General features: G+C 49.4%; 1 protein-coding gene across 1 annotated transcript; it reads left to right on the top strand.

The window, feature by feature from the left end:
• The first annotated feature begins 1,021 nt into the window (after positions 1-1,021).
• Positions 1,022-11,628, top strand: rhbg (Rh family B glycoprotein). Its single transcript, XM_066721493.1, has 10 exons — positions 1,022-1,371; positions 5,675-5,861; positions 5,975-6,125; positions 6,596-6,743; positions 6,992-7,158; positions 7,679-7,816; positions 8,713-8,846; positions 9,317-9,438; positions 9,802-9,875; positions 10,704-11,628. Exons 1-10 carry the CDS (start codon positions 1,182-1,184, stop codon positions 10,779-10,781), a joined length of 1,389 nt encoding a protein of 462 aa, XP_066577590.1. The 5' UTR covers positions 1,022-1,181; the 3' UTR covers positions 10,782-11,628.
• Positions 11,629-11,855: the final 227 nt, after the last annotated feature.

An 11,855-nucleotide genomic window follows, 5' to 3' on the forward strand; every position in this document is an offset into this window, starting at 1 on the left:
AGCTGCCAAACGCTGTAAGCAAACTGCCAGCTTATAAATAGAAGCCTCAACAGAAAACAAGTTGGTGGACACGCGTGGTTAGGCACTGTGTCTTGACAATCAACAATGCCATTTCGGCCGGAATCGTCCGCAGCGATCCTGCCAGCCCTCCACGTCCAGTGATTAGAGGTTGACGCTGAAAGACTCAGTCTGCAGTGTCATCTGAGCATCAGTAATATGGCGCTCGGTGCCCATGGCGCTGGATGGGCCTAGCTGCACAACTCCTGCGACAAAAAGAGGACCCTATTGGTTAAAACCGTGCTCTTGATTAGACTAGTGCAAGTTGCTGGCATGGAAACAGGAAGGGAGGAAAACAAAAACAACAGCTATTGTTTTTTGGTGAACTGGAACAAAGTTTCTGCACTGGATTGCCAAAAATAATTGGTCTGACCTCCCTTTTGCTGGTAGTGAATGACACTCACGGGTCCCGTGCTGGGGAATGGCCGGGCTGTTGTGCAGGGACATAATGAAGCAGGAACTGTGATGTCCTGTACAGCACTGGTCCTGTCAGCATGGGAATGTTAATGGAGAGATACAGCAGTGCATTCAAGTTACTATCTATTCAGTGTGCTCTCAGATTTCTGTTAGTTCCGCTTAGGTAATTTATCAACATATCAGTGTTATACATTAACACACTCCTCAACTCCACATCTGTGCAAATAGTCACGGACGCCACTCCACTCTCCAGATAGCACAGATATTTAGAAAACGAACCAAAAAAAACACAAACTTGCAACTTTAGACTACCTTAAACAAGAAAAATGTGTGTATGTGTGTGTGTGAGAGAGAGAGAGTGAGTGAGAGAGAGAGAGAGAGAGAGAGAGAGAGGGGGGGGGGGATGTGAGGTTGGGTGGGTGTGGCTGGAAGACATCTACTGCTCAGCTGATTGGTCCTTGGGATGTGTGTGTGTCCGTGTGGGTGGCCAAGGTGGAGGTAGGCGGGGACAAATGGGGATGGGGCGGTAGACACTTCACACCCAAGACAGAGAGGTAAAAAAAAGCCCTGAAAGAAGCACAGGCAGTGTCAGTCAGGCTGCGAACTGCCCTGGAGCCGGAGTCCCCGTTGTCTGCTCTCCCTCCTGGGGCCGTGTGAGATCTCACCAGAGCGTCTGTTTGAGCTGAGGGCTCGAAGGCACTGAAACCATGTCCAGCCACAAGACAAACATGCGGCTGAAGCTGCCCATCGTCTGCATCATCCTGGAGCTCATTCTGATCATCCTGTTTGGGACCCTCGTGGTCTATGACAAAGAGACAGACGCCAAGAAGTGGCACCAGGTGAAGGAGAAGCACAATGAGTCCGATGTCGAGAACGACTTCTACTACAGATACCCCAGTGAGTAACAGTGTGGGGGTAGTTGGGTAGGGGCTCTGGGAGATCGGGGGTCGCTTTTCGTTGAGTCAGGGGGTGGCTTGATTCTAGCTTGCCGGGGGGATTTGTTGGAGGTCTGGGGGCGATCAGGGAGTGAGGGAGAGGGTGGCACGTTTCTGAGTTTTGCTGCAAAGGTCTTCACTGGCATAAGAAAGGAATAAAATGCCAACCCCTATGCCACCGCACTGCGTATTTGATGTGATCCACAGACTTGAGATCCTTTCTGACCTGGGAGCTGCCCTCACTCCAAAGACAGATTGCACACAAATCCACTGAAGGTGGAGGTGGCAAAAGCCTGGACCCTGGGTTTGCAGACTAACCTATCGCAACAGGATCCCCGCAAGCAAAGGTTAATGCATTCTTTCTATAGTTGCAGGCAGGTGAGAGAACTGAACAACCTGATTTTAACCCTCGTTAAAGTTTGAGCATGAGAAATGTATATAGTAATCGTGCAGTTGCCCTAAAGTATGTTGCATGTCAAGGAGGAGAAATCACCAAACCCAACTGCCTGCAGCTTTCAAAAAGCTTTCTCTAACTTACACACGTACTGTCCTCCCACAGACGTTTTGGTGGCCGGCTGCTGTCCGAAGAAAGTGAAAGCAAAACTGCTTTGGCAGGAGTAACAGCAATATGCTTTGCACTGAACTTAGACTGCTAATGACATGACTGATCCACTTTAAACGGCAACTTAATAACAAAGCCCTTAGCAAAGGTCGCAGGTGGCAGGAGTTGTGGGGCAGCAAGAGATAAAATTATCCAGCCCAGTCGAGAGTCCAGGTTGGAAGTATGCTTCTCTCCACTGCTACCTCCTGATTGAGGTGATTCAGTAGGCGGGCGCGGGTTCTTCCCATGCCTCAGGGCGCTACAGGCAGTTTTGCAGAGAATTGCAAGTTGCACATGGGATTGAGGTCTGGGGGAATCGGGTGCCAGATTGCATGCCATGGAAATGAATAGACAAACAACAACAACAACAACAACAACAACAACAACAACAACAACAAATCTATGGGTATTGAGGAAGGAAGGCTAGCGAATCATTAAGGTCTAGACTGCAAAGTTGGCTTAGCATGGGAAATTGGGAGAGACAGAGAGAGAGGGGGGAAGGAGAGAGAGAGGGGGAGGGCACATTACATTTCCCACCTTCATTTTTTCCATAAACCCCAAAATCTAGTCCCCTTATTAATGACAGATCATGAAGGGATGCAATGCTCTGAGAATAGAGTGATTTTGGATTCGGAGTGACAGAGAGAGATATTTTGCTTTTCTGTTCATTGTGATTTATGAAAGCCAGGCAGGCTTTATTGAGAGGGCAATTTCATTTTATTGAGAGTGCAGGCATATAAAAGAGGAGGGGAACACAGAGGCTGTGAAAATACTATGATCTATATGTCATCCAAGGAGGGCAAAGGTCTTTTTGCACTAATTAACTGTGCTATTTTGAAACCACGCAGATGTCAACTTAAGCTGCTGTTCGTACCTCTGTTTGCACATGCCAGTTCTCACAAGCCTGTTTTTCTCTTAATTGAGGTTAAGTTCATGTCCATTACAGTCCAGGTCTGCTGAAGAGACCCTAAACTGACAAACAGAACTCCCCCACAGCCTAACGTTGCTTTACGACCGTTAGCAGACACGCCCAAAACCATTTCTGCACACCAGGTGCACAGGAGAAGCTGCAGACATGGGTACAGGCTGAGTGGTGTAGCGAGTGACAGGGAAGTGGGTCCTCGTGGGGTATGTTCTTTAAACGCTGGGAAAGGTGTGGCTGCCGTGCACAGCCTGGGGAACATCTGCAGGACACGACTCACGGGTCAGCGATATGAGACTCGTAAACAACCAGAGTGGAGAAAGTAATAGTTATATTGTCAAAAACATAGAGAGAGAGAGAGAGACAGAGAAAGAGAGAGAGAGAGAGAGAGAGAGAGAGAGAGAGAGAGAGAGAGAGAAACCCCAGCTCTAGCTTTGTGCACTGCAGATGTGCGATGGACAAGGGTCCTATCCAATATGAGCAAAGCTGTCACAATTCAGCACAATTCGCTTCAGTTCAGTTGAATTCATTTCAGTTCAGCTCAGCTCAGATTTGTCCCCATCCAGTCTCCTGTAGTACAAGGCCCACAGAGCGCTTTGCACAGTAAGAGAACAATATCGCACCAGTTCTGATACAAAATCACAATAATAGTGCAATGACAGAACCAAAAAGAAAACACAGCTCGCCCTGAATGCTTCCTGGAAACCAGTTCAACCAAGAGGCTTAAGCTTCTGAGGGCAGATCACATTCATCTGTACTTAGAAAAAAAATAACCACCGAACCAGTTTTGTGCCCAGAGCTAGTCTGTGCTGTTATGCAACAATGGCAAACATAAGTGGCTTTGAGCAGTGACACTCCGCTGAAGGTGAACTTTTAGGAGTTATACGGGGGCCGTTTAAAATAAAAATGCATGTATCTTAAAAAGTGGACGCAAATAATATGTTGGGGTTTTTGGATCCATATATATATATATATATATATATATATATATAAAAATAAACAATTCCCATGAGCCACATCTGACAGACGTGTAAGTCTGAGTCCTATGCAAAACGACTGGGAGAGTTCAGTTGCTTCTCACACTACAGGTTGAGTTCATTCCCCGCCCCCCTCTGCAGTTTTTAAGGGTGCCCTGTGCCTCAGCAATCCTGTCGGTTTTTATTCAGCAACTTCTCGATTGCAGACAGCAACGTATCTTTTTTTTTTTTATAATAATTTTATCCAGCACAACAAAACGTATAGCAAGGGCGTGTCTGTGTGGGGGGGTGGGGATGTTATTGGAGGTTGTGCAATAGCCTCCCCTGTACCTGAACAATGAAGGGGAGTGGGGGGCGCACTGTGATAGGGGATAAATGAGGAGTGATGTACAGCTGAGGTACACCATAAACTGGTGGTTATAGAATGGGGTAATTCTCCATTTGAAGGCCCTGCAGAAGTTGTTTGTGCATCTATTACTCACTGCGAATCAACGGTCTACTAACTAGTATTATTATTATTATTATTACAGTCCCGGGTGAAGGCTTACTTCCCCCCGAAACAAGTCCCTTTACAGTCTGTAAATGTAGCCGTTTAATCTGGGAACTCCAGGGGCTGCACAAAGCAGCACGACAGAGACAAAGCGTGACCTCCTAACGGGCTTCTCGGGTAACGCGCTCACGGGCCAGGGAACAGACCGCCTTTCAGCTCCTTCAGAGTGGGCCGAGAGAGGGGTCTGTGAAGGAATTGAGGGCATGCAGCGATCAGTTGTCAATGCCCCCTCTGAGCTGCGCACTGGGGGCCGTCTCCAGGTGACACACACTCACATACACGCACACTCATGCACACACACACGTTTGGGCCTGGCGCTGCTGAGCATGGACAGGCACGTGCATTGCATCACAGCTGAGTGATTGAGCCATGAAACTGGGCTGAGATGGATCGGAGTGGTGGGCCCACTCCAGATTAAATCAGAGACCACACCCGGCAGCAGGTAAAATGATGCCCTGACATTTTCCTCCATGTCTCACCTGTGCCTCCTGCTCTTTTTGAGTGTTGTGTCAGACTAGGGAACACTCACACCCACAATCGGTCTGTTTTCCTATGTTATTTAATTTTTTTTGTGCCTGGGTGTTGACATGATTGTACCCGTGTTGACAACTACAGCAGTTCAGCAGGAGGTGAACGCGGCCGTTGCAGGAGGTGGTTGGGAGGAAGGAAACGGAGGGGGCAATATTGACTGAACCATGTCTTTGTTTTTGGTTTTAACGCTCCATTAGGTAAGCCAACATACAGGCAAACGAGACCGGGACAGGGCAGGCAGGTGTTTTCAAGCACACTGGCTGGGGAAGGACAGCTGAGGAAGCGGGTGGCCCTTATGTGGCCGTCAGTCTGACCGCTTGCCGGCAATTGAAAAGCGTATTATAAATATCACGGGCGCCACAATGACGTGCATCTCACAGGCCGTGACAATAATTTCATCCCTGACCTGCTGTGCTCCCTGTCACATTCCTCACATATGTGGTTGTTGTTGGAAGTGGCGTCAGCAAAGTCGGCAAAGTAAATAATAAATCATAATCATAAAAACTCAGATCATAAGCCCAGATTGGAACCAGTGCTGTGAGGATGACATGGACCGGTTGGGAACTGGGATCTGTGGGTTGGAGTGCAGACCCCCTTCCTCCTCTTCCTTCTCCTTGACGTTCTTGATCCAAAGCAGGTGTCCCCTCATTAACCCCTCCTCCCCCCCCCCCCCCTCCGCCCCAGGTTTCCAGGACGTTCACGTGATGATCTTCGTCGGCTTCGGCTTCCTCATGACCTTCCTGAAGCGCTACGGCTTCGGCAGCGTGGGCTTCAACTTCCTGATCGCGTCTTTCTCCCTGCAGTGGGCCACGCTGATGCAGGGCTTCCTCCATGGGATGAAGGGGGGCAAGATCCACATCGGGGTGGAGAGGTAAGGCCAACGGATTCCAGAACCCTCACCCGGTGACCTCGCAGCCCCACACACTGCTCTACAATCCTTCTCTTTTCTCTGTGTTTGTCTCCCTTGCCCGCCCCCTCCGGTAGTATGATCAACGCTGATTTCTGTACGGGCTCCGTGTTGATTTCCTTCGGCGCTGTGCTGGGGAAGACCAGTCCTGTGCAGCTGATGGTGATGGCGGTCTTTGAAGTCACCCTGTTTGCCGTCAATGAATTTGTCATTCTCTCTGTGCTTGAGGTGAGGGCGGGAGAGAAGAGAGAGAGAGAGAGAAGGAGGGTGTGTGGGATAACCAGAGAGAGAGTGAGAAAGGGAGGGAGGGAGGGAGTGAGGGGGACGGGTAGACAGAGGGAGCGAGGTGAGGGAGGGGCAGAGGGAAGTCTTCAAAGTCAACCTGTTTGCCATCAACATATTAGACCTTCTCTTTGTGTTTGGGGTTAGGGAGAGAGTGGGGGAAGGGGATTGAGATGCAAGGGGAATGGGATTGAGGGGCAGGTGGAAGGAATGAGGGGGAGGGGGAGAGAGAGAGAGAGAGAGAGTGAGAGAGAGAGAGAGAGAGAGAGAGGGAGGTTGTGAGGGAAAGCCAGAGAGAGAGTGAGAAAGGGAGGGAGGGAGTGAGAAGGAGGGAGGGAAGGAGTGACAAGAGAGGCAGTGCAGCCGTGTGTGTTTGCGTGTCTAAGTCCTCATGCGTGCTCGTGTCTCCATCTCAGGCGAAGGACGCCGGTGGCTCCATGACCATCCACACGTTCGGGGCCTACTTCGGCCTGGTGGTCACACGCATCCTGTTCCGCCCCAACCTGGAGAAGAGCAAGCAGCGCAATGGCTCTGTCTACCACTCGGACATCTTCGCAATGATCGGTGAGTTCCAGCAATCATGCGCCCAGCCAGGCAGGGGCACCGATGGGTGGCACCCAATTTCAAAAACTGATGTGTCTCTGGAAGATGGAGGTGTCCCACCCGAGCCCTGCACTTTTTAGAGGTCGAATCCTGTTTTTGCTTGCTCCTAATGATCCATGAATCAGGTGCCGGTGGAATGACTGATTGTTATAATTTATGTTGTGTTGCCGTCATCATTACTGACCATCTTTGCCCTCCTTCCTCTCCAGGTACCATTTTCCTCTGGATGTTCTGGCCCAGTTTCAACTCTGCTGTGACGGCCCACGGGGATGACCAGCACAGGACAGTCATGAACACGTACTACTCGCTGGCCTCCTGCACCTTGGCCACCTTTGCGGTTTCCTCTCTGGTCAATGGGGAGGGCAAGCTGGACATGGTGCGCTGGGCACTACGTTTGTGGTGGGGGAGGTGGGGGGTGGGGAGATGTTGATACTGATTGCTTTACTGTTTTGTGCTTTGCTTTGCTTTTTTTTTCCACTGTTTCGCTGTCTACCTGTCTCCCCATCTTCCTGTGTCTCTCTCTGCCCTGTCTCACTGTCTCACTGTCTCACTGACTCTCTGACTCTCTGACTGTCTACCTGTCTCCCCATTTCCCTGTGTCTCTCTCTGCCCCATCTCTGTGTCTCACTGTCTGACTGTCTACCTGTCTTCCTGTCTCCCTGTCTCTCTCTCTCTCTCCCCAACCCCCTGTTTCATTGTCTCACTCTCTGACTCTCTGACTCTCTGACTGTCTGCCTGTCTACTTGTCTCCCCATCTCCAAGTGTCTCTCTCTGCCCCATCTCTCTGTCTCCCTCTCTCAATGTCTCACTGTTTGACTCTCTGACTTTCTCCCTGTCTCCCCCCTGTCTTCCCCCCACCCCCACCCTCGCCCCATCTACTTCTCTCTCTCCCGCAGGTCCACATCCAGAACGCGGCGCTGGCGGGGGGCGTGGCGGTTGGCACGGCCGGGGAGATGATGTTGACACCCTTCGGCTCCATGATCGTGGGCTTCCTGGCCGGCACCATCTCCACACTGGGCTTCCGCTACCTCACCGTGAGTAGGCCGCAAGAAGCGCCTCCCCGTCCTCTGCGCAGCTCGCCCCGCGGGCTGAACCCTGTGTCCATTAGTCTTCCCTTCCAAAACTCAGCTCTTACTTGAATCCTTAACTGATTTAACAGTTGAGCTCATTAACAGATAGCAACTGGTCAGGGGAGTTTGGTGACAACTGGACAGTGTATCCAGTGATTTTGAGAACATCTGGAAGAAACATCTTGCGTGCGCGGAAGCCCCCTGCCAGGGTTCCACTCAGTGACAGGCCTCACTGGTCAATAAATAACATGTGTTTCTGCAGCCTTTCAAAATTGGTGATTTAGGGATGGGGGAGGACTCTCCAGGAGCAGGGCTGGAGACTCTGGTTGCACTACCTTGCTAAGATTTACTATAACCTGCCATGAAGTTTAGTATAGCAATGCGAAGTTGTGCCAGAACAGAGAAAGGTATCACGAAGCAAACCGTGGTGATGGACAGGGGGGAAATGATTCTCTCAATAGGTGGACAAAGAACACCCAGAACTCAAAATTATTTCTGAAAGACATACTATGAAATAAATGTTTCCTCCCCTGGTTGCTGAATGACGACAAAGTCAATCACGTTACAAAGCTACCCCAAAACAGACCCTTGACTCGGCCTTGGATTCAATTGTTTTTTTCTAGAAACCAGCTACACAGAAACTGTACCGCACTTGGCCTGCCCAAAGCAGTAAACACAGCTGCGACGCACACATGGGTCACACAGAACGCACACATGGGTCCTAGACAGGGAAGCACAGAACACGACTGGGTGGGACCATATATTGCCACGCCCACCGACCTCTATGCGACCTCCTTCCTCTAGCCTTGCTGGGGTCAAACCATCTCTCTCTCTCTCTCTCTCTCTCTCTCTCCTCTCAGCCCTTGCTGGAGAAGAAGCTAAAGATCCAGGACACCTGTGGCGTTCACAACCTCCACGGGATGCCAGGGATTCTGGGAGCCATCGTTGGAGCCATCACTGCCTCCGTGGCCACAGCGGACATCTACGGAGAGGGGTGAGAGGCGCCCATTCGTGCCAAAGCTCTCCCTGACAGTGGGGCCGGGGGTTTCTGAGTAGTAATTTGGTAATGTTTTCAAATGGGGTTCCCCTTAAAGGTCACCTGAGCTGCATTCCTTTTACAAATCTCAGCGGTAGATGAAAATCAAAAACCTCATTAGTATTAGCATTCAAGTTGTAACCCCTTTCTCAATGAGGGGAACAAAAACCCCAAAGGAGAGAGGGGATGTACGGTTTATCATATCGTACCTTTGGTGGTTAGATTCTTTCAATTTCAAAACATAGACAAAGCAAACAAAACTTTGGGTGGTCGATTAAACATGATGTTGAGGTTTTGGGAACAGCATGATTAACCTCTGCCATCAATTTCGACTGTAGAGCACTTTGGCCCTGACTAGCTCAGTATGACAGTGTCTTTTGACGTCTCTCTCTGTCTCTCTCCCTCTCTCTCTCCCGGTGTGTGTGCAGCATGCAGGATGTCTTCCCAGAAGTCTACTCTGGCGCCTCCACCGCCTCCTGGCAGGGCATACGGCAGGCAATCTCGCTGGCGGTGACCCTGGGCTTCGCTCTGGTGGGTGGCATCATCGTGGGTAAGTGAAGGCCCCAGCCATGCCCCTGGGCAAAACCGGACACTGACTTCTGGAGAGTTGTGGATCAGAGATCTTGGGCCCAGTTCCTGGAAGGGGCTGCAGAGTCTTCCACATGTTGTAGCCATGGGTGATAGTGCCCTCCACACTGAGGCTTGTGCCTGCAGTTACTGCATCACTGTTACAGCGATCCCCTCAGTCTCCTTTGGTGTCCGAGAGCTTGGTGATGCCAGGGAGCAGGTAACCCCCACTCTGTCAATATGAACCAGTGCCCGCAGCCGCTAAAGAGTGGAGTTTCGAATGCCAGTCAGGGCCTTCTTGTTTGTCAGTGTTGTGATGGCTGCTTCTCCTCCCCCTTTTCTCCAGGATTCATCCTGAAGCTTCCCATTTTCGGATCTCCCCCCGACACCATCTGCTTCGAGGACGAGATCTACTGGGAGGTACGGCCTGTCCCTTGGCTAAAGCCCCAAACCAGTACACAACTGGCCCTGTTGCTTTCGAGTGGATCACCGTTGCCAGATGGAAAGCACCGGGCAGTATCCAGAGCTGTAATAGGAGAACAATGTTTTAAATCAGTGGTTCCCATCCCTGGTTTTGGAGGACCCCCTACCCTGCTGGTTTTTGTTGCAACCGAGCTCTCAATTATTTAACTGAACTCTAAATTTAACTAATAATTTCCTTTTGAATAATTTTAAACAGTATGGCTTTCAAGTATAACATTGTATAAGGAACTTATGTTATTAAGGAACAGTCACACTTGCTTTTGCATTTGTCTCTTCCTCAATCTCTGCAATTGCATTGTGTGTCCAGAAGGTGGCGACATTTCCCACATGTTGTTGGGATTCTCATTTTCAGCCTCTGGTGTTGGGTTAATGTGAGAGACCACTAGAAATTGATTAGTCCAGCCCAGGGAGGACCGCCACATTCCCCAGTGTAGAAGAGAACTGGTAGACATCCCACAGATGCCGTATCGCCCTTGCTTTTTTGCTTTATTTAAAAACAGGGCAGCTGTATCCTATCTTCAGAAAACCCCAGGTCAGGTCTTCTGTAGCAGTTTCTACCTCTCCTGTGGAACATGCACCTCCCACACCCACCCAGATTTACCTGTAATACAACAAGAGCAGGGGCTTAAGGGTTCATGTTACATCAGTGAATTACCCCAGATTCCCTTCGTCTTGAGCACAGGCTGAGGGAGTTTCTGCAGGTGGTGTCCACTACACTCACATCATTTTCCCTTTGGGCTGTTTTCTTTTGTCTTTTTGCTGCAGGTGCCAGAGGAAGATCAGGGTCATGAAGAGATGACCGCTATCCAAACCGAGGAGGTCGAGAAGGCGCTCAATGCTTGACCTGGGAATGGATCAGGGTTTTGATGATCAATGTTACATAGCTGCATACCTACACACACACACACACACACACACAAACACTACTCTGAAGAACACAAACCGTCCACTTGTTCTCCCCACCTGTATAAAATCACTCTCCACAGACTCAAACACAACTGTAGTATTCGATACACACTACCATCCTACCATCATCCAACCGTCCTGTTGGAATTCTTCACAGCCTTCTTCTGGTCCAGACAGAAAAAACAACTGCCTTCAGACACCCCACTAAAGCAGTAACACAATGGTTAATAAGAGTGCTACAGCTAAAGACTACCCCAGAACAGACATACACCTGCAAGCCAAGGTCCTTTTCGGGTGACAACGGCAGTGTTGTGTTCTTGGGTGATTCGGAGACGGCTTAGCAAGTGATATTTGTAGGCAGATGTCCACTCGAATTAATGAGCCGGCCACTGTTTCATTACTGTAGACTGTGATAGGAAGCTGTTAGATTCATCAGGTAGTCACTTTGGGTCAGTTTGTGGGGCAACCTGGAAACATACAATCTTTGGACCAGCAGCATGGCCAATGTTGTGGTCAGTGATATCAGACTCTCTCATTTATTAGCCCTTTGAAATGTGTTACTGATTTAGCGGTCAAATAAATTATCTGTTACGACATTTAGAATTCCAAAAACCACACACCACCAACCAGCAAGACAGCGTATTGCACCCACGCCTGTATCTGACTGCAAGTATTTGTCATACAGATTTACTGTGAAACATGTCCTGTGGCAATTATTGAGTTTCCTGTCGCCTGTCACACTCAAGGTGAAGTGTTTGACATTAAATGTTACATTTTGTACTGATTTGTGAAGCTCTGTTTTCTTAATGATTTCGTTTTTCCATAGAGTTGCACTAGAAGAGTTAAAGACAATCATAGGTGGACAATCATACTGTTCTGCCTGTTTTTTTTAAAGAACAAAGGCAATGCCAATTTTATACAAACAAGATTTGTTGGTACAGTTTCTGTGATTTCAATTTTCTGAAACAGCTTCCTGGCACATTGCAACCCAGCAGACAGTAAGTGATCAGA

The sequence above is a fragment of the Amia ocellicauda genome, chromosome 14 (genome assembly GCF_036373705.1).
Source record: "Amia ocellicauda isolate fAmiCal2 chromosome 14, fAmiCal2.hap1, whole genome shotgun sequence".
Classification (NCBI taxonomy): domain Eukaryota; kingdom Metazoa; phylum Chordata; class Actinopteri; order Amiiformes; family Amiidae; genus Amia; species Amia ocellicauda.